This window comes from Ursus arctos, unplaced genomic scaffold (assembly GCF_023065955.2).
Source record: "Ursus arctos isolate Adak ecotype North America unplaced genomic scaffold, UrsArc2.0 scaffold_14, whole genome shotgun sequence".
Classification (NCBI taxonomy): Eukaryota; Metazoa; Chordata; class Mammalia; order Carnivora; family Ursidae; genus Ursus; species Ursus arctos.
Window position 1 is genome coordinate 59266723 of NW_026622808.1, and position 23202 is coordinate 59289924.

At 46.3% G+C, this 23202-nt stretch overlaps 1 protein-coding gene across 1 annotated transcript in view; it reads left to right on the top strand.

The window, feature by feature from the left end:
* ITPR1 (inositol 1,4,5-trisphosphate receptor type 1) overlaps positions 1-23202 on the top strand; it is a 320227-nt gene that overhangs the window by 214760 nt on the left and 82265 nt on the right. Inside the window, exon 44 of the mRNA XM_057311892.1 lies at positions 1580-1770. Coding sequence (XP_057167875.1) covers positions 1580-1770 — 191 coding nt within the window. The remainder of the gene's footprint in view (positions 1-1579; positions 1771-23202) is intronic.

Below are 23202 nucleotides of genomic sequence, written 5' to 3' on the forward strand. Positions count from 1 at the left end.
GACAGAAAAAAAATGGAAGCTTGTTAGTGACTAGTTTATAATTTGAACCTCAATATATCTAATTCTAGTGCCTGTGCTGTGTTCCTCCCGAACTCTTAAGGGAGTTTACAAAAAAAAAAAAAAAAAAAAAGCCTCTATAAAATTGCTTAAAAAAAAAAAAAAATCCTCAAAGAGGTTGCAAAACATTGTAAGCACAGTTACAGGCAAAAGTTGCAAGAACGTTGAACTCCACTGTGGGTGTTGGTTTGGGTTTTCAGAGGGGGCCAGGAGTTCAGTGCTCGCTTGAAGCACAAATGGGAGTTGGCTGAGTCCTTGTCTGTAATGGTGACTGTTATGCACTGTCGGTTTTGGGGGCGTTCTGTAGGTAGCACCAAAATACTCGGTGATTAATAAAGCTATCCTAGCAATTTCTGGAAGGGATCTTGAGTTGCTCACCAAATGAAAACTTGAAGCATATCTGCTCACTTTATGGGGCTTTACAGCTTCAGTGACGATACAGTTCTCGGAGTGTCCCAGGAACAGGACGTTAGCATTTCATCTGAAAGTTCCCAGGGATTCTCAAGAGAAGTTCCTCGCATAACATCTCAAAACTATCTCTCTTTACTTTCTGTAGTCGGGTCATTCCACAAATATGTGAGGCCCTCGGGAGGCCTTATGAGGGTGTTTTAGAAATGTAGCAGAGACCGTTTCTCCTTTAAAAAGCTGTAAAAGAGAAGAGAGAGACGCAACCCAGTCTCTACTCTGCACTATGGCTCTGATGGACCTAGGTAGTCAAGGCAAGCAGTGCAAAGGAGGTGGCATTTGAATGAGGTCTGCGGGGAAGGACTGGTAGATGATTTTCTTCTTTCTGAAATCGATCAGCCCATGTCTCCATGAACATTAACATTTCAGTTATTGCCAATAACAATGCAACGCAAGTTCTTATGTAGGCACTTTCTAAACACAGTTGGAATCCATTCCACTAAATGACATAGGCCCTATCTTCTTAAGTTTATTCATGTCATCTCAAGCTCAGTGGGGATGGGAATTTCATCTGTTTTCTTCACTCTCTAGCCCCAGCTCTTGGCTCCATGCCAAGCACTGAGTAACTATTTATTGAATGAACAGATAAATTATGTGAAAAGTTGAGTTTGGGTGGGTTTGTTAGAAATAGGGCTAAAATGATTATTGTAGACTATATTTTCTTAGGCTATATTATAGGCTATATGTTCTAAGACATGTATAAGTTTGGTTTGTCTCTTAAACTCACAAGTTTTTTAGTAATTCTGCACCAAGTCATTGTAGTTTAATGTCAGGGAGAGTCTTGGCTGGGTGGCTTTAGGTCTTTTGCTGGAAATACGTCATTCCTCATCTTACCTACCTGCATTCAAATACCATCTCTGTTACAAGCTGTGTATCCTCCTCGAAGACAAATGACCTCATCTCTGTGTTAATAATTAGTACGTTCCTTGTGGGGTCTTTAAGAAGGTTAAAAGAACTAATACCGTTAAAACATTTAGTGCATTAAGTGTTGGTAAATAGTAAGTATGCAATACATGCTCTGATTGTGGTTAATAAGAACAATATTCCATCTTCCTAGGGGGAGGCTCTGGGTCCAGCTCCACGAGCAGGGGCGAGATGAGCCTGGCTGAGGTTCAGTGCCACCTCGACAAGGAGGGCGCCTCCAATCTGGTCATTGACCTCATAATGAACGCGTCCAGTGATCGAGTGTTTCACGAAAGCATTCTCCTGGCCATCGCCCTCCTGGAAGGAGGCAACACCACCATACAGGTAAGAGGGCAGCTTGCTGCTGTGTGGCGTCCCTGCCGAGCAGGAAGAGAAGCTGTCCTGAGAGTCAGGCACCTGTGCGATGCCAAGGCTCTTCTACAATGGACAGCTCGTTCCTAGAGCACAAAATTGTGTTCTTATGAAAAGCAAACTCTACCAGTATCTTCCTTGGTCATTCAGTCATAATTCAGACTTCGTTTCAAAACATGACTTACATTTGAAAACTGATAAACTGCTGAGGGTGTGCAAAGAAAATTGATCCAAGATCTGGGGCATCATAGGAAGTCCATAAATGTTTGTTCAGTGAGTGATTGAATGAGGTCTTTTTGTAGTTTTTATCCCATATCATAGACAGTCCCATCAGAGGGTGACCAAAAAGCAGTTTGAGGTGTGTGTGCTGTTTAGATTTAATTTTTATATCTATAGACACTGCAGTTATTGCTGGCTATAAATTTTTCTACCTTTCAAGTGAAAAGTTCAATAAAACTGTTTAACACAAATTTGAACTAATAGGGGAAAGTCAGGCTAGGTTAGTCAAAGATGTGTAGATGATTTTTGGTAGCTGGATAGGAGGATATATATTTTAAAACAGCAATAAAAACTTGAAAGAATTCTTGATAGAAGTCCTTAATGAAGCAATTTTAATGAATTTAATAACATTTATAATTTTCATGTCGAAATGACAATTAAAATTCTTTCTTTAAATATTTTATCATCCCTGTCTTCATGTAATCTTCCTTCTTGTTGGCTCTTGAATAAGGGTTTACTTAGCTGTGTGTGTGTATACACCTACTTTTTGATAACAGCTTTATTGAGATATAATTAACACATCATAAACTTCATTCACCCTGATGTGTATATTTGACTTGACATTAAATTCTTGGGCCCAGGGGCGCCTGGGTGGCACAGCGGTTAAGCGTCTGCCTTCGGCTCAGGGCGTGATCCCGGCGTTATGGGATCGAGCCCCACATCAGGCTCCTCTGCTATGAGCCTGCTTCTTCCTCTCCCACTCCCCCTGCTTGTGTTCCCTCTCTCGCTGGCTGTCTCTATCTCTGTCAAATAAATAAATAAAATCTTTAAAAAAATAAAAAAAATAAAAAATAAAATAAATTCTTGGGCCCAGACTTAAAATCAGAGTCTGGATTAATGGAGTCTTGGATCTTAGTGCAGGCTAGAAGAGGGTACGTTGCTGTGGGTAGGTTCGCCCCAGGCCAGGTTGCATTTCTCACTGCTCACTCTCCCAGGCACCCTGCCCCTTGCATGAGCTGCACAGCCACCTGTGGTGGTCCTGTGTCCTCGCACTCCAATCCCAGCTTGCCCTCACACCCACTTCTGAAGTTCATTATTAGGCGCTGCCCTAAGTGGAGATTTTGTGCTGGTGGCAGCGTCTGCTGCGTGCCTGAGTCATCACGTCGGCGCCGGAGTTGTGAACATTGGGATTGCTGTTTGATTTTGTCACATGTGAGTCTGACCGTGAGCATGGATGGATCCTGTGGTCCTTCTCATCATTAGGATGTGGCCCACCCACTGCCGTGTCAGAACGGAAGCAGTGCTCAAACACTCCTTTGTCTTCCCACCACAGGATTCCCATGACAGATCATGTGAACTGAACATTTATGGAGCACTTTGTGGTACAGAGTGCTTTAGCAGGGTCTGTAAGGCGGTGGTGTCTAGAAACAGGAGCAGTTGGTCTCTGAGAATTTTCTCCAGTCATAGCCAAGTATGAAAAATGAAGGCAGTGTGGTGAGTTTTTCATAAATCACACGTATTCAGTTTGAAGGACCATCTTACCACTTTATTTCTGCTATTATGTCCTCTCCTGTGTCTTTGCTTTATTGACAAGATTTTTGATAGTGAATGACAGTTCTTTTTTCTTCTCTGTTGATGAAAGAGATAGTTGGAAGGGTTATTCCTTCCCCTTCCCAGTTTTCTTTTAAAGCTTCAGTAATTAGAGAAATCCTAGAATCCTAGAAGCTCAGTCTTCAAGAAATTGAAAAATCTAGCAAGGATAAAAGAATGTAAACAATGCACATAGGGAGCTCTGTCTCAAGGATAATGGCAAGGCCATCCGAAAGGTAAGAATGGTAATGTGGACCCTCCAAGGAAAAAGTAACAACATCTGTGTGAGGAGTCAGTAAAAGGTTTTTTGATGACATTGGCTATAAAGGATGGCTGTGGGTCTGAAAGGTGGGAATTGGGTGTGGATCAGTGGCATGGGGTGGCTGTGTCGTGCTGCTCGGGAGAGAAGAGGAGGCCCAGCATAGGAGCAATAGGGGTGCTGGCAGAACAGGAATTGTGTCCCTCAGACTGAGCAGAGCGGGCGTAGGGCAGTGAATGGGGACTGGCAGCAGGAGAGTTTGTATGCAATACAGGGCAGCCCTTCAAAGGGCCTTGGAGCTGCAATTCAGGACTATAAATCTGGCAGTGTAGAACAGATGAGCTGAGGAAAGCAAGGCCCAGAAGGAGGCAGCCCAATAATTAAAAAGCTAATTAGCAGTAATTTAGGGAAGAGCTAATGAGAACCTAAACTGAAAATAATTCTATGATAAAATTGGTCATAACTTGGGAGAAGATTTTTCTAGGAGGGGCACAGGGGAACCTTTTGGGGTGCTGGAGATATTTATGGTTATTTGGGTACATACCTGTTTCAAATTCAGTGGCGCATACAGTTAAAATTGGTACACTTTGTTGTATATAAGTTGTACCTCAGTAGAAAAGAAAAAATGGGGAGAAAGAGAGATACCGAACCTAGGGGGCCAAGAGGGTCAGGGACAGGCTATAACGCGTGCAGACTCTCTTCCTGCTTGAGGCTGGAGCCTACGCCCGTTGATCATTCGTAAATGTTGGCCAAAATGCCACCTAAACGGATGTTGGAGATGAGAAGGTCAGAGGTCCCAGTTGGCTCTTTGAGGCTTTAAAGAGTCTGGATGACGAGACGCATGAAGGCACCATTAATTAAGGAATAATGAAGCATGGAAAGGGCTCGCGGGGGCCGAGGGCCGCCGGCGCTAAGGCTGGCTGGCGAGACGACGTCTGAGGTTCTGGCAGGATGCCGTGTTTTTTCACAGTGTACCCCTGATGGCGATGGCAAGGCACACAGAAGCTGTTTTTCCTTCAAGTTCTTTATCTTGTAAAGTAATTATGAATATTAGTTTCATGTTTTCACACATTTATTACTCATATGCTTAAGCTCCAGATGAAATGCCACGGTAGAGTTCCAGTTGTTCAGCCTCAGAGGGAGTGGAGAGCTTTTCTCTTAAGGCAGCCAGTGTGCTCCCGAGTGGGTGAGCCAGGATGGGAGGGCAGAGCACCCAGGGCAAGCGCGCTCGCTCTTTTTTCCTCCCTCTCTCTGTCCTCCCCGCCTCCCCCCCGCCTCCAGTGACCTCAGAGGATGGAGGGGAGAATTTAGCCCACTGTTTCAATAGAGACCTGTGGTTCCAGGAAAATTAATTCTAGCCCAGAGTTGACTGGAGAGATCCCCCTCGGCCCTGAGCTTCTCTTTCTCTGGAGAAAATGAGGGGAACTCAGCTTGTGTGGAGCCAGTTAAGGGCAGGAACCTTGAAGCCCCAGGGGGAGGGATGTAAAATTTCATCCTGCTTTAGAGAAGCTGGTTTGAAGTAGTACAGGACCAGCTGGGCAGTTAGTCTGAATTGGGTTAAAGCTGCCATTGTGACTATTAATGATTGCTGAAATGTCGTAATCCATTAAAGGCAGGGTCGGTTCCAGCCGGAACTCTGTGCCCATTATCACTTCCTGGTCGGATTGTCATGTTATGGTCCCAGGAAGGGAAGTTGGTCTGAGGTCAGGCGGGCTTCCATAGGTTAATGTTTCTCACTGACAGGCAGTAGAAGAGGCGATCGCAGGGAAGCATGGAGGGCTACAGGGTTTCAGAACTATCCAGGAAGAGGGCCGCAGTGTGCTTATAAGCACCTCTTCCCAGGATCTAGGGTCTGTTTTGCACGAAGGAGGAGACTGAGACCCACCTTCCGGTCTGGGTCTCTGTGGGATTAAGGAAGTTATTCCCGGGTTTCTGTTCCTGTGTCTATCAAGGGTGAGGTGCAAGTGTGGACCCCTATGTTCCTTGTCACTGTGAGTCAGAACTTCTAAGCAGTTACTAGATATTTTCCAAGGAATTCCTAGGACCTGGTAGTGATGGTTGGCTGGTTCCATTTCTGAAGGGTTCCTTGGCTCATGAAAATAATTATTAAAACTATGGTGATTGGACAAACTCCAGGTGAGCCATACAATGGAATACTATTCAGCAGTAAAAAGGAACGAAGTATGATAAATGCAATGAGTTGGACGCATCTCAAAGGCATTACGCTGAGTGAAAGGAGCCAATCTCAAAAGGAGACATGCTATGTGGTTCTAATTATATGACATTCTCAAAAGGACAAGACTGTAGCGATGAAGGACAGATCAGTGTTTGCCAGGATTAGCGGTGAGGGGACAATTTGACTATAAAGAAGCAGCAAAAGGGTGTTTTTCTTGCGATGGTGCTGTTGTGCGTCCTGCTTTTGGTGGTGGCCACATGAGTGTATCCATCTGTGAAAGTTCGTGGAACTGTATACCAAAAAAAAGTCGGTTTTACTGTATGATCATTTAAAAAATTAATGAAAGTAAAAACCATAATGATGATGATAATGGCCAATTAAATGCTTACTGTGAGCCAGGAACTATGCTGCAGTGTCTGTCACGTATCAGCTCACTTAATCCCCATGCTCTATATGGGAGGCACGTGCCATAATTACCACTTTTTACAAAGGAGGAAACAAACATGAAAAATCTTTAAGGAACTTGCCCCAGATCATACAGTCAGTAAGTAGCAGAGCCAAGAATTGAACCAGGCTCTACGAACACCTCCTTGCCTGTGATGGCTTCATTCTGCAGGATGATGGTAAAGATCCGAGGAAGCAGGTGCTACATAAAGAAAGATGGCTGCTCCTTCCTACAAGGTCAGTCCTTGTCATCTTCAGAGACAGAGGCATAAGTGGGCCAGAGATGGGTCCACAGCTGCAGAGCTCAGTAGAGAAGACAACAGGACTAGCGTCCATTCTCGCTGGGCCCGGGCACTTACTGTTGGTGAAGAAGTCCTTCCACTCCCGCTGTCTCATTTGAGTCTCCACTTGTACTGGGAACTGTGCCAGGCACGTGTGGCCCCCATCACAGCAGTGAGGAAACTGAAGCTCCGTGGGGTTCTGACTTACTCAGAGCTACAGAACTAGACCAAATAGGATGTGCCCCTTGTCTCCTCCTGTCCCCCTGTTTTAGCTCTGTCGCTTAGCAGGGCCCTCAAAATGGAGTGGCTTGAAGCAGTAGTCATTCTGACACCTGTCACAATTCTGGGGGCTTGGGCTCAGCCGGGCAGTTCTTCTACTCCATGTGATCTTGGCATGGGCTCAGTTGGGTCATCGGCTATGGTGGCTGCCTGTGTGACTGTGGCACTTGGTGCTGGCTCTCAGCTGGAAGCTCAGTGGGGGCTGTCACCCAGATTGCCATGGTTCTCCTCCATGTGGCCTTTCCATGTCATTCGGAATTCTTAGAGCATGGTGGCTGGGCTCTAAGTAGTGTTTCAAGAAGCAGAAAGTGGAAGCTACAAACCCTTTCAAGTCCTGGGCTCAGAGGGGTTCCTAGAATGTCACTTCTGCCACATCCTTTTGGTCAAAGGCAGTCATAAGGTCAGCCCAACTTCAGAGGGAGGGGAGAAAAACCACCTCTTGTTGAGAGGAGGGCATGTGCATCAAGGAGAGAATTGGACGGTAGGCACATGTAGAGACTGGCTCCGCCCTCCATTATAATTGATTGAGCACCTACCATGGGCCAGTCCAACTCCTGAGTTGGGTGCTAAAGTTTCAAAAAGAGGCAGGCATCATTGTCTGCCTTAGAAGAACTTTGTTCTCCCTGGAAATTCAATCCAATCTTGCAGAAGTGACGACTCATATTGTTCCCCTTTGGGGTGATCTGTGAATATTCAACCCAGTCCTAAGGATAAAGTCTTTGGGGCCTGTAGCTCTCCAAAAGTTCTGAATTTCACTGCCCAGACCTTGGAGGATTCAATTATGGGAACGCAAAAATCAAGACACATAGTGCTTGCTAGGAATCCTCACAGAGAGAGTTTGCTCTCTGACTTTAAAACATTGTTATCTGTCTCATCATCTAAAGCCCTGGAATGACAGGAAGCCAAATTTAAGATATTTCCCAGCCTGGCATAATGGACTCCTAGGGTCTCAAGTCTTCTAGCATCTTCCATGTGTACCCTGGCTTATCTGAAGGTAGATCTAATCTCCAAAACTCCTCCTACCGGGGTGCCATCAGAGCAGCTCAGACTTCATGGTAAATGAACCCTCTGCTTATAGGAACAAGGAGATGGTACCACCGCCCTTGGGCTCTGCCAAGGGGAGTGACACATGGCCCAGCCGTGGAATCAAGCCTCACTTTGAGCAACCCCTGCTTTTTCTCCCCACTCTGGTTTCACCCCCTTCCTGCCAGCCCTCAGAAGGAATCTTTCCTTTCAGTTTGGTGTTTTGTAGCAAGTGGGAAACTATAAAATAAGCATTTGCTTATGAATTAATTTTTGGCACACTCAGGACTCAGCAAGTCTTACGGCACTTGCATATCCGTCCTTCAAGTCCTTGCCAATTTCTGTGTTCCTTCCTCCTGAGACGTTCCCACCAGCACCCCGGGGGAAGTTCCCTCTGCTTCCTCTTCCCTGCAGGAGGGTAGAGGCTGTCCTCACCTGGAGAAGAGGAGGAGTAAGGTATATCTTTGAATATTATCTTGTGTTTTGGGTTGTTTTTTTTTTGAAGCAAATAAAGATGTTCAGGGATATATGTGCTGACATGACCATAGAGAGTCTCATAGCAAATTAAGGGGACAGACATAACAAAAAAATTTTTTTGGACTAATTGCTTCCGGTTGCAGAAGCACAGTGAATTTTATGTATCAAGTGGCTGCCCACAGCTATCCCTATGCCAAGTCTAGCCTACAGACACACCCAGAAAGGGCTTTCTTTTCTGCACGTACGCAGCTGGAGATGGAAAATGTGAGAATGTTCCATCAGGAAACTGGCTTGCATACTCATCTGAGAGAGATCCCTAGTCCTTGGGGCCTTTTCCCCACCGCACACTTATTTTTTGTGGTTGGCTTAAGAATCAGCCCCAGAGCCAATATTAGATAAGCAATCTCCCACCCATTCCAGAAGAAGTCACCAGAAGAGCACGTTGGAGAAGCATGTTGGTCTGGCTGCCTCTGACCCCAGTTAGCAGAGATGAAGCCAGAAAGGATGATTTGATTTGCCTTTGCTGGAAACGGAAGGCCAATTTGTGAGGAAGAGCAGCCTTGGTTTGACAGGACACTCACCCTTAGAAGGAGCAGGAGATTGGTGTGTGAGCAAGTTACGTAAAATGGTGTTGTTTTTGGCAAGGAAGTCAGAAATGAGTCATTTCTGAGTGGTGTTTTCTGACCTCAGGTTTTATCCATGTGGGAAATGAATGTGGCCTGCCACAGTCAGAAGCCTGCTCCCCCTGCCCCACCGTGAGGGGTTTGGGAGCCATTGGAATTGAAATAAGAGGGAGGCAGGTGGCTTGTCCCCAGCAGGCTTCCCTGGACACTCTGCCCTTTAGCTGAAGCTGGGAAGCTGCCTCTTGGCCCTCCTTTGAGAGTTGGTGGCAAAGGGTCAGAGACTTCGGGGACACCGCCTAGAAGGGAAGCCTATGACGTGGGAAGGAGCTTGGCCTCTAGAGTGGAAACACCTGTGTTGGAATCCCAGCCCTGCCCTTGGTGAGTGAGGTGACCTTGGACTTTCTCAGGATACTTTGAAACTCACTCAGCTTTCTCATCTGTAAAATAAGAGTTAGAAAAACTAAGTCCCTTCTTCATGGAGCTATTGAGAGGATAAAACAACGTAACATGGGGGTAAAGTGCCTGCCCCGGTAGACACTGCACACCTGTAAGCTGCTGCCATGGGGACTGACTGTATGGAATGAGGAAGATCCAGGTTCAAGCCCTGCTTCTGCCACGTCCCTATCGAGGACCTGGGGCAAAGTTCTTGACCTCTGTCAGCATGGTTGCCAACTGGAGAGCAGGAGGTAACAGTGTCCCCCTCACAGGGCTCCTGGGACAGTTAGACAACAGAAAGTGCCTCATGCAGTTGCCAGGGTCATAGAAAGATCTCAAAATTGGCTGATTATTTTTATTAATAAATGTTTTTTATTTAAAAAATAGATTCAGTTGGTTAAGCTCCTTACTCTTGATTTTGGCTCAGGGTCATGGGGTTCAGGCTCCATGCACAGGGGGGAGTCTCCTCGAGATTCTCTCTCTCCTTCTCCCTCCGCTCCCTCCCCCACCCCCGCACACTCACGCTCATTCTCAAATAACAAATGAATCTTTTTTAAAAATGGACTCATTTTTTTAAATAGATATCTTCTCAAAAAGTGGACTTGTGAGTTTTTGCTTCTATCTAATGGTTTTCGATCCAGTGGGCCAAGGGGGTGCTCTGTTTTATTTGTTTTCATCCTCAGTTTACCTAAGTCCCTCTGATTATATATTTGAAATGATGTTAGCAGTCCAGAAGGTCAGGACACTTCTGTGCGTTGGGTACTGGTTACTTATAGTGACAGACATTCTGGGTGAAGTGGAAAGGGAAGGGCATTCCAGTCACTCTGTGGTTTTAAGTGCTCTCTGACCCCAGGCCTTTACTTGTCTTCCCTTTTTTTTTTTTGGTCCAAGTAATCTCTTTGACATATGTACCTTACCCTCTTACCCTTCTTCTCCATTCCCAGGAAACTAGTGTGTCACTGAACAAAGGTCTTTTAAGATTTTTGGTCTCAAAATTCATGTTTTGATAGAAACTCAACATTCAAAGGTGGTTACCATTCTTGAGAACATAAGACATGAGTGCCTCTCCTATAAAAGGAAAGTGACCCCTCGCACAGTACAATCCTGGTCGTAGCATCTCTCCAAGTGATGGTGGGCACTAGAGAAGGCATGGGCCTGTTGGCTTCGTTTTGTAGTTCGGGGCAAGAAACGACTGCAAGGCTTGTCAGCACATATGTTTGTGGCTCGTCCTCACTTGGGTATCAGAAGCGCAGTCCTGCTGAGGTACTCCTAGGAGAAAGTGCACCTTGGCACTTTCATGTTTTTAGAGGAATTGGAGACCCAGTATTTTTCTTTTTTCCTGAATAGTAAAGCCAACGATTTAGGCAGAAGTGGGCAAGTCTGTGTATCTGCTCTTCTGGCCTTCCACGAGAGGACTGCATTGATTGGGGGTTACGGAGAGATCTTTGGAAGCAGAATGATAATCTCTTTCCCTTGTGCAAAACCTAGAAGCAGGAATTGGTTTCTAAGAGGTGTCTTCAAAGGAATTCTCGGGTTTTCCATGGGTCTTCAAAATTTGACTAAAGAGCAAAAAAAATATCAGAGAAGACTTGGAAAGCGTTATATATTGAACCATCATTTTACTTTATCCTGTTAAATCCACAACAAGCCCAGATTTTCCTTCTTTCTTTCTCTTCATTTAGGTCTAGCAAGAGGTCTGTGCTCTTCCTAACTTTCCTTAATGACTTCTAAGGAGGGAATGCTGGTTACGAACTTCCAGGCTGACACCACATTCTCCTCTGTTGGCTTGTGATGTGTTAGTCCAGGGCTTGGCAAACTATGGCCAGTAGGTCAAATCCAGTCCATGCCCTGCTTTTGTAAATAAAGTTTTATTGGAACACAGCCATGCTTACTCCTTTAGTATTATCTCTGGCTGCTTTCATGCTATGAGGGCAGAGTTGAATAGTTGCAACAGAGACCGTATAGCCTGCAAAGCCTCGAATATTTACCATTTGGCCCTTTACAGAAATCTCTGCCAACCCCTGTGCTTGTTGAATCTTTGCTGTCTAAATATTAATCTATTGAAGGGAAAGAACCATGTCTTTTCCTCTTTGTTCTATGCTCTTCATCCCCTGGTATGCAACAATGGGTTTTTAGTAAATATTCACCAGATGACCAATATCCTAAGTCCTGAGATATTTTGGCCACTCACTCTCCTAATAAACAAGAATTCAGGGAAAGAGAGGTTTCTACATTTTCTTTCCTTTTTTTTTTTTTTTCCAGGGGGGTAATGGTGTACAGGGGCAGTGGAATTGTGTTTTAGTAGACTTCTTTTTTCCTAGAGGTGATCTTCCCTTTCCTTCACTGTCTCTACTCAGATATATTCCATTACCCCTGTTTATCACCTTTCAGCACAGATTTGGAAGGCAGACTAAAGCAGCTCTTTCCTGTGGGGATTTGGCATGTGGCTCAAAAGCCCAGAGACCTGGGATTGCCGGTCTTTCATCTGTAAGCCCTTGCTGACCATCCTACCCCAGACCACCACATTTTAAATTAGTTACTTCTTTATGGCCCAGTGCTCTGCTATTTCTGTACCTCCTGCAAAGGTTTCCTGCTGGCCTGGGGGCATTTAGTTAACCTTAAAATATCTGAAATGTTGGAGCCTCAGCTCCAGCCTGTTTGTCTTCTTTTTCTCCAAACTCCCTGGGTGATCTCATCTCCTCCCATGGCTTCCAGCTACCGTTCATGCCAACAACCCCCAAAGGTGTAGCTCCCGACTCCACCTCTTTGCCGATTTCTAGATTTCTGTTCAAATCTCTGTGTTCATTGTAGGTTAGGATGACCTCAAGCACACCTGTCACCTCCCCTCCTCTGCCCCATTTGCCCTCTTGTATTCCGCGTGCTGCTCAGTGGGCTCACCAGCAGCCCTCCTGTTGCCCAGGGGAGATACCTGGATGTCTCTGGTCTCTTTCCTCTCTTACTTTTTGTCAGGAGCTCATTCTGCGTCCATTCCACCTCCCAGTAGTTTAATGGTCAGCATTCAGTTAGGACTTGTAAGGAGCCAGACAGTTGGCATCGTGAGGTTAAATGACATGACCATATTGGCCCTGCTGCAGTCTGAGGAGCTAGGATTTGAAATGAGGCACTCTGGCTTCAGAATTCCTACTACTGGCCACCAGGCTATACCGCCTGCCGAAAGGGGGCTGTCCGAGTTCTGAGCCTGATTGTTTCTCACCTGGATAACTGGGATAGCCTCTTAGAGGCCTCCCTGCCTCTGGGCATTTCTCTCTTACATGCTACTGTCAGTGATGTCCCCCAGGCAGAAGCTTGACCACTTCATTTCCTGTCTTACCAGCCTTCTGCAGATGCTGGAGTCCATTGCCACCATGATGAAATCCAGTGGCGCCCGGCATGGTCTGGCCCTGCCTGGGCTTCTCTACCCACACCCCCACTCTCATTGTCCTGCAGCTGCATCTGTTCATCAGTCCCTTCTGTGTGCTCAGATGCCTATGCACTTTGTGGGACGGCCCCGTTCCTTCTGCCTGGAATACTTCCCAAGCCCTGTCGGAAATGCCTCCTGCTCAGAAGCTTTCCCTTGATCCCCTGAGGTGGGGTGCTGGTCTCCACCTCTGGGCTTCATTCACTACAGCAGTCACCACACTTCAGGTGGAGGGTCACCGTAAGACCCAAGGGAACAGAAACCAAGTTTGTCTTCAGCCCCAAGTTCCGTAGAAAAGTCCCTGTGTGTGTGAGATGCAGGGAACTCAGCCCGTACATAACGTATCAGTGGAGAGAACCCTACTCCGTAGGGTCCTTCTGAGAACTAGCTGAGATGTATGGGAAACGCTCAGCTCAGCGTGCTGCCTAACACATAGTAATTGCTCATGGTTACTTTCTGGTTGTACGTTTCTCTCTCCACTCCCCCACCCAGGAATGTAATTTTTTCCAGGATCGAGCTCCTGTCTGACTCCCCAGCACCTGGACCATGGTGGGTGTTCATTACATGTTCTAAACATTCACCAAATATATACAAGTTCTGATCCTCTATGGCCACTGTAATGCTTTAGCCTTACTATCCTTTTTTGAATATAAGCATTAGGATGTGAACATGTGTGGTTAGTGGTTGTAACAACTATAAAGGGGCCCCTTCTATAGGGGTGGAAGGGAGTTAAGTTTAGCTGAGTCCAAGAGAAATAAATACATAATGTGAATTTGGAGGAATATCCTTATGGTGCCAGGAACATTCAGGGTCTATTTTTTCTTCTTCATAATAACTACAGATAGTAGTAATAGTAATGAGGACCAGAATCTGAATGTTCATGTTCCAGGAGCTAGGCCACATGCCTTCTCTGCCTGATCTCATTTACTCTTTATGGTAATCCTGTGTGGGTAGGTGCTGCCGTGACCCCTTTTTGCTAAAGGGGAAATAAAGGACCCAAGAGGTCAAGTTACTTGCTCAGGGTCACCGAGCTAGCTGGTAATTGTGTCCGGGTTTATTTCCTGCCACAGCCTGAGGTCTCAGCTCTCTGTGTTGCTGCCTCCCTGTATGAGAAGCCTCCATTAATTTCCTTGGCACAGATGTGGCCCACATACCCCTCCCTGGCCGGGGACCAAGGAGAGGGGCTCTGGACCCCTTTTGAGGACCATGCCTCTGTTGATCAGGCAAAGTGGGATTTGTGGCTTCACTCTCGGTTGGTCTTTTGGCAGAGAGACTGTTTGTGGAGGGTGCTGTGCCTTCTGAATAGAGCAGAAGACAGTGTGTGTGGCTGGCGTCTGTGCTTTGGTTATCATACTGGCCTATGAATGACAGAGAAGGAAACCGTGAAAGTCTTTCTCTTTTAAGCTTGCTGTCTTGTTTGCCAGATAAAACTCTAAGTGCTGTACACGCCGCTTCACCTCTAACAAGTTCCAAGTTCCCAGGTCTATGAAAGTTAATGATGAGGAAACTCTCTTGCATAACTTCCTCTCTGTGGAGACAGAGGCGGCTTGTTTAATTAGGGTTTCTATGAAAGGTTAGATGACATTATTAATAATTTTTGGTTTTTACTTGCATCGAAGGAAGCACATGCGCTCTGGCATAATGTGAGGCTTGTTAGAACTCAGCTTTTACTCATTTTGCACAAAGAGGCTCAGTGCACTGGATTCTCCCCATATTTGAGTCTTTGGTTGGTTGAAGAATATTCATTTGGGGGGAAGGAAAAAGAAAGAGTGCCCATTCTAAGACAGCGGCTGTACATGGCGCTGTTGTGTACTTTACCTGGGCTAGGTCGGATAGCTCCAGTTACAGAGGACGAAGGTGAGTCTCAAAAGAGCCAGAGCTGGTGCGCCTGGGTGGCTCAGTCAGTTAAGCAACTGCCTTCGGCTCAGGTCATGATCTCTGGTCCTGGGATCGAGCCCCGTGTCAGGCTCCCTGCCACTCCCCCTGCTTGTGCACCTGTTCTCTCTCATAAATAAATAAAATCTTAAAAGATTTTTTAAAAATTTGTCAGAGAGAGGGAGTGTGCACACAAGCAGGGGGAGCGGCAGGCAGAGGGAGAAGCAGGCTCCCCACTGAGCAAGGAGCCAAAGTCACCCGATTAGCAAAGCTGAGATTCGAACCCAAGTCTGCCTCTCAAACATCTCTCATCTCTCTCCCATGCTGGAGAGCCCTGATGTTGAAACTCCAATGCCAGGGAGTTAAGTCAGTGCTCCATTTTCACTGAGAGGTTACGCACACTGGAGAGCAATGTCTGTCTTGTTACCATTGGGGCTGGGGCTAGGGAGCATTGGTTACTTCATCCAAGAGGCAAGGAATCCCTCCTTGGTTATACCATGAATTTTCAAAGTCATCTTACCAATCCACACAATGATGAGTTTTATACTAACGTATGAGCTTTTCTTTAGTTTCCACTGGTGTCCTGTATGGAGTAGCTTTCTCTGGTCCAAGGTGAACTTGTCCCTGACATAAGAAGGGCTCTTGCTCAGCTATGTTTCTTTGAGTTTTCTGGAATTCATGTTGGCGGGGAGAGTGGGGAGTGAAAGCCAGAGTGCATTGCAGATGGCTGTCGCAAACCCCTCTACTATTTCCAATTAGTGGATGCATGTGTGAGTTGTATGTCTGTCTTATATTTACAAGAGGAAGTATCCCGTTTAATTTTATTTTCACACCCGAAGCCCAAGTGTTAAGAGAACATGGTGTTTTAGCACTCCCTCGGTTATCAGCTGGAGCGCGGAGGTTGTGTGTATTGTCACATACAGTTTTCTGAGTATATTTCTACATTTGTTACCTGGCAACATTGCTGCGTCGGGACATGGAGATGTGTTGGTTCCTACCAGATCTGCACTGTTCATATTGTAGAAGGTAGAGCCTGTTTTTCTGGCAGGAATTTATAAGAGGAGAAGGCAGGAGGCTCATGGAATTCAGCTAAGATGGGCTGAGGCATTGCAGTGACTGTCCCTGGACAAGGGGTTCAGGGGTTCGACAGGGGATGTAGACTCTTGTCCTGCCTGAATTTATGCATGGCTGTGTTGTTGCCCACCCACCAGTTCTGATGGGAAAGGAAATCCCCTAGTAGGGGTGACAGCCACAGCATCTCTTGCGGGGGTCACTGTCTGAGCTACTTAGAGTCTTTACAGGGTCTTCGTTGAGCTGAGGCGATGCATGGAAAACACTGTGTGTAGAATGTAAATGCTTAGCAGGGCCTGTATATACTCTCAGGCTCTCTTAGCACAACCATGCCCCGCCCCCGCCGCCCTATGTGATGAACCCCTGTCCTTCCAAGATGTTTGTGTTCAAAACCCTTGTGTCATAGGTTTGAATGTCCTCTTGGTTGTAGCCGCACTTTCCGAGACTCAGAGAAAGCTCACTGAGACCAAGGGCATTGAATTCTCTAGCACCCGTGACATTTCTTGACGAATGCCTGAGAGGGACAAGTTCCCATGGCAACAGTTTCTAAAAGAGTTTTGTGGCATCAACAGGTTAGGCGAGGTATCAGAGTCACGGAGCTATGCAGCCGTCCCGCAAGCACGCGCTCCTGTTCAGTTCCTCCGCGCCAAGGCGCCAAAGGGGCAGTCTGTTCAGAAGCCCCAGCAGGCACTGCACAGCCGGCCAGGTTGGGCTGGATTTCAGGGCACATTTGTATCTCCCTGCAGTGCTCACTTCTGAAGGCGTCTCTGAGGAAGAGGCCTTTTTAGTCCACTGGACTCTTAATGTCTTGTCTTTTAAGAAAGAAAAGGAGCACTGATTATGCCTGGAGGCATTTAGAAGCCATCAGTTAGCTTTAAATATATATATATATATATTTTTTTTTTTTTTTTTAAGTGCTCTGATCTCCTTTAGAAAACCCGAGAAGCCATTTTATTAATGGTTCTTGGCTCTTGGGAATATAATATTACCCCTAGCATGATCAGGAAGTGTTCTAAGAAGATGCTATACAATTCCTCAAGATTTTTTTTTTATAGCTATTGGATATTTTTGTATACCTGAGCAAGACCTGACCCCGAGGGTTCCAAGCTTGGCTGATTGTCCTGAGCACCCTTAACTTAGAAATCTATATCCTGCTGTTTAAACTTTAAGATGATCCCTAACTTGATTAAAGTCCTCAACCAGTAGGCCGAGGAAAATGCTTCAGAAAAAACAAGGTCATGCTGCATTTTTTTGGTAAGCACAGGAATCAACAAAGAGATGTTATATAACTTCTATTTATATCCTCCTTGCTCACTATCTGCAGGCAGACAAGAGTCGCTGAGAAGGGATTTAATGAGCTCTCTGGGTTTGCTCACCTTCCTGAGCTGGTAGGAACCAGCTTGTTCTCAAGTGCGTCAGCAAAGAATCTGGCTGTGGGTGGGCGGCCGGGGTAGGTGGACGGACTTGTTGCCATGGTGTTCTTTAATTCCCCTGTCTCTCAGAGATCTCACTCCCCCCTTTCCTGACTCCTTCCTTTCCCCCCTTTTTCTTTCTTTCTTTCTTTCTTTCTTTCTTTCTTTCTTTCTTTCTTTCTTTCTTTCTTTCTTTCTTTCTTTCTTTTTTTTTTTTAATCTATAAGCTTCCTTGTTTCTCACACCTACTCCTGATTCTTGGAGCTGTCTCCGGAAACAGAATATTTTTCCTCCCCCCCCCGCCACCCCTCCCCCCCCAAAGAGCTCTCCATTGTGTAGCTCCAGGACATCAGAAGAGTTTCTGCTAAGGTATATTGTGTTCACCCTCCCCTATTTCTTTTCCCCTGATTTTTTTTTTTTATTACCCAGCCCCTCCATTATAGGGACCAATCCCAGAAGTCTTTAATCTCACCCAATAGAAGCTTACTCTTCCCTGTTGGATTGCCCCCAAACTGGGTGGATTCCATTGTCAGTCGTAGGAACAATTGCTATGCCCCAAAGGAGAAGGGCTGTTTGTATTTCCCTACATTTTCTCGTGTGCTCTTGCCCTGGGCGGGTGGATGTCTCCTGTCTCACCTAGCACATTATAAAATAGAACCACATGAAAACAAGAGAATGTGTTTGTCCCACAGTGATAATTCCTGGAGCTTGGGCAATTTCTGTTACCTGCAGGTTGCAGGTTGAAATTAATCAGCCTGCACTAAAAAAAAAAAAAAGGGGGGGGGGTTGTGGCTCCTCCACCCAGTTCTCAGCAGGGAAGTGGAACTGGCATTCTGAGAAGTCATCAGCGGCAGCCCCCAGGCATGCCCACCACAGAGCCTTTGAGATGGGCCTGCGTGACCGTCCACATTCCCGCCAGAGCTGAGGTATTGAAAAGATGTGAGTAGTGACGTTTTAATGAAATGTTCTTAGAAAAGAAAAAGCAGTTCCCATGAGGACAGGCTTAAAAAAAAAAAGAAGCCAAAACCCACCCCTGCTTGCCCAAGAGTTGTGCAACTCTTAATAGCAGTAGCCTGTTTGAATAATCAAAGGCAAGCTGACTTCCCCTTATTAACTTCTGTTAGAGACATCTGCATAAAATATCCCCAGATTCCAGACCAAGAAGGTAATTTTTTTTTTCCTCCGAGTAACTGGAGGGACTTTCCCTTTGGAGCTCTTCCAGCAGAGTTAACTTCATGGTTGAAAATATTTTCTCATTAGAAACTGCCAGCATTTTGAATCCTGACGTGGGGATAGGAAAGACACCTCGTCCACGAGCACAGAGGCTGGGCCTCACAATCTAATTGACATTCACAACTGGCTTCGGGACTTCTGCCACAACCTTTCTTTTCACTGGGAAATCTATACCCACTTACATTTCCTAAGGGTCCCCTAAGTTCCTTTTTGAGACTGGCAGAGGCTCTCTTGCTCTTTCTATCACTTTCCCATGGCTGAGCTTTAAACTATCCATCGAGATGGCCCGGACACTGACCAGGCTAGTCCTATAAACCATCTAACGTCTTCAAGCCACTTGTTTCTCTTTGCATTTGGGACTTAAAAAAATATATATATATATTGCATTTGAGGAGGATGTATTTCAGTTGCCCTCACCATACGGTGTTTGCGAAATGTGTTTTTATTAGCCTCCTTGCAACATAAGCCCACAAACTGTTCAGCCCAGAGCCTGGGTAGTTATCCTGTCCAGGAGCGAGCCAGGTTCTGAGATGGTAGGCTCACAAATGATTGTCCTTCCTGCTCCATAGTTCATAATACAGGTGTCAGTGAGGCCAGAGTAGTTAACAGTTAACTAGATGGATTAAGGATCTCCAGCCAGCCTGAGCCCATCACAGAGGCATGTGTACAAACCCGATAAGCCTCTGAGAGGCGAGAAGGGCACATCAGCCGCCTTTACCCAGTCCTTGGCATGTTTCATTGTCTCCATTTGGCAGGACATGGGGCTTTCACAGGTGGGGATCTTTGGGTTATTGAGTTAAACTTTAGCTGCCATGGTGCAAATCCCGATTCAACTGAAGGTTTTTGGAAATAAACCCCTTCAGGATTACTGTGCATTCATCAAGATAGCAAACCCGTCTTGAGCACCTGGGGGTTCCAGGCATTGTATGAATGGGCCGTGATACAGTCAGGGTTGAGGTCAGTCCGGGTCTGCCCTCCAGGAGCTTACAGTCTAGTGGGAGAGATGGCTAGTACACCAGTTCAATAACTAACACCCTGGGAGAAGCATGAGGAAGGAAACAGCCAGGGCACAGAGCATCAAGGAGAACCCACTTAGGTCAGGAAAGGCTTCTCTAAAGAGGTGCCCTTTAAACTAAAACCTAACAGATAAGAGAACCAGACATGAGAAGAGCAGAGGGCAAGAGTGTTCAGACAGACAGGCTGGCATGGGCTTGGCCTCTTGCCAGAGCTGGAGGAGGCCAAGGTGGTGGAAGCATAGCAACAGGGGGAGCAGGAATGAAATGACGGCTGGACCCCAGTAATAGCCTTGTCATCAGGCAACCTGACTGCCAGCCCCTAGTCAGTGCTTCTAAAGGGCACCAAGTTGGCTCGGGCCGTCACTCACTTGCCTACACGTTACTGATGCCAAAGCCACAATATATTAAGCAGCACTTACACAGATGAATGCTGTGTAATTTCATCCCGCCATCTCCATCCATTTGGCCATCTGTACATTTTACTGCCCGACCCAAGGATGTTCTCCGCAGCCACAGGGAAGCTACCTGATGGGCCAGCACCTGGTGAAATGGGCCTGCGGGGTTGGGAGATGCAAGTCCTGGAGCTTTTCCTTTGGGGTCCACAGGGGTCTGTCACCGGAGAATTGGTGGAATTGAGCAGAGGACTGAGGGTGACTGTGGGACCTCCATCAGGAAGGCACTCGCTTTGGTTGATGTTTTGCTATTTGCCAACCAGTGTCCTTGCCCCTGGCAGGCCAGAGTATATTTATTTTTCTTTGGATTTTATGGTCGAGCGGATTTGTCATAGGTTTGCTGAGAGCAGGGAAGGGAAAGTGACTGGTATAATACCTACCAGGTGCCAGGCCTCTGCTGGGCTTTTCCCTGTGTTACCGCCTTTACTCCATCCAACAGGCCTCTCAGGTGGCAACTTACCCTCCCCCCTCCTCCATTACAGGTGAGGAAAGGGAGGCTGCCGGTTAAGAAATGAACTTTCCAAACCCACCCAGCTCCTCAGTGCCCCCTCCCCGTCCACTTCTACCTTGCAGAGGCTGCAGGATACACGGCCCTTTCTCTGACCCCTGCCACTGTCTGTGCAAACACAGGAAGTGAGTGTGCAAAAGATTGTTCTTGACATGGATGCAGAGCTCAAGTTGGATGCCCTGTGGAACCTTGTAACTTTTAGGGCAGGAGAAATCGGTCACTGTTGATTAATTGCCCTCAGGATACAGAATGGAAATAAGACCAAAGATCAAAGTTCTTCCCCTCTGGTTCCTGTGTTAGTCCTCTTTCTCACTAGCACAGATTGAACCCCCAAGTGAACTGGGAAGGAACAGGCAAACTCGGCCTCGGCTCCCCGTGCTCTCTTTCTGGGTGCATGGTCGAAATTTTTGGTGGTAGAGTTTTCCACACATCTCTTTTCCGGCCTCATGCAGGTCAGAGGCTCACTGAGAAGGCTTCTGTGTCCCCCATGGCAAGTCTGTGGGCAGGCGACATGGGATCTGAGAGTCTCACCCTAACCGCCAGAAGTTACTTTTTCACTGAGTCATAGAATCAGCTCTGGAGGGCACCTCCTGCAGCCCCAGACATGCACTTGAGATTGTCCCGCATCTTCTTTAGTTGAGTAGATGTCCCTGCACCGAGATTCTAAAACCTTCCTGAGTGCTTTAGCAACACTCCTTCGGGAGGTCCAAGTCTCCTTTGCTGTGTACCACCTTTCCTTTTTCTAAGCCTCATGCTGACGTGAAGAGCAACCACAGTGCCTTCTTGCACTTGAGGAAGATTCCCAAGGAGGCCCGTCCCATAGTGCTCTGTGGCGTCAGGCGATGTTGGGGCTGGAACTACTTCACATTCCGCTGGTCATCTTCGCTTGTCTCTGGAGGCTTTTCTGTGTTTCTCTTCCGTCTTTGGCTGGAAGAGACAGCTGCCAGTACACACCAACAAAAGATGCTGGCTTTTGGCATCCATAAGGAGGTTCGAGAATTGAACCCAGAGAAAATTCGGAGTCTCCTTGATGTCTTGTCCCTGGGTCAAAGGTCAGGGTCCTCTAGAAGAATGCCCTACCTGCTTTTCTGACATCTGTTTGATTTTACTGTTAAATACTGCTAGAGATATTTGCTTATAGTTTACCCTACACATACACAGGGACTTCGTAAGAGAACACCCTAAAAAAAAATTATTTTAGGAAGTACAGTTTGTTGGTTGTTCGTGGTGAATATGTGAAAAACTGTCAGTGTTTTGGTCCACACTGAGAGGGGACCAGCCTGCTTACCAAATAGGGCAGACTTTCTCCACAGCTGCTGATCCCCGTGGGCGCTGGAGACAAAAACGGAGAGGTATTAAGCTTTCCATCCTAGGAGAAAAGTGGTTCTTATAGAACAGGTTGGACTTTACTGCTTGCTAAAATTGATTAATTCACCCTGAAAAGAGTCATGTAGAGCCACTGCTTTGGCCTTGACCTTGGAGCTCAGGCCCTTACGTGGAGCTCAGTGACCAGACGACTTTGAGGAGCTCCACGTCCTCCAGCGCTTCGCCTGATCAGGCCTTAGACGGCAGGCGTGACCCAGAAGGCGGCTTCCGTCGGCCCTGGCATGGCAGAGTTGGGGAAGCAGGGCGTTCGTGTCCAAGTCTTCATGAGACAGCTCTATGCTTTAGGCCAGGGAGAACTTCCTTTGAGAAAAATGAACTTGAAATGGGGATATCTTTCTAACGTAGACTTGGTTTGCTTCATCACTCCTATCTTTTCTGCTTCGAAGTTTATTTTACCACTGAACTCACTGAAGCTAGAGGCATCCTCACGGAGCCTGGTAGCTGAAAGCTCCAGATGCTTCCTGGTTAAAACCCACCGAACCTTGCAAAACATGTCCTTCCTAGAGTGATAACTTATACCAGGGGAGTGTTTGATTCTTAATGCCCAATTTATTAATTATTAGACTCTTTCATTATATCATACTTTTTCTAAGGAATGGTTAAAAAAAAAAACGATAATGGAAAAATAGTTCATGTTGCGTGTTTAGGGCCTATCTGCGAGAAGGGTCTGACACCAAGCTTGTATTCTGCCTTACGTTAAACTTTGAGAAACGGAAGCAAAATTGTTTATTTTTATGTCTGAGGGAATCGGAACGGCTTCTATAGTGAAATTCCAGCTGGATTTTTTTTTTCAGTTTCCTTTATTGTGACAGTTACTGAGAACTGCTCTTCACTGTGTTTTTGCTGTCCATTTAGAGACCATCTTGACCTGCCAGTACCAGCTAGAATAGTTTATCATTGGATGTCTTGTGGACACTAGACTTTGGTCAGTATGGAACACCCAGCATACAGGTTGAGCCACGTATCTTACTATCTTACGTTCTAATACCTTTCCTTTGAAAGGGGAATTGATAGATAACAGCAGCACCTTACATTTGAATAGGTTCCCATAGTAATCAAAGTGTTTTTCACACATAATGTTTCATAACTGCAACCTTGATGGGCCCCTAGCTTCCACGTAATGCAGACAAGGCAGGTGGTAAGAGTCTAGTTTTTCAGATAAGAAACCCAGGGCATAAACACTGTTAAGTAAATTGCCCAAGATCACGTGGCTGCTTAGTGAGGAGTG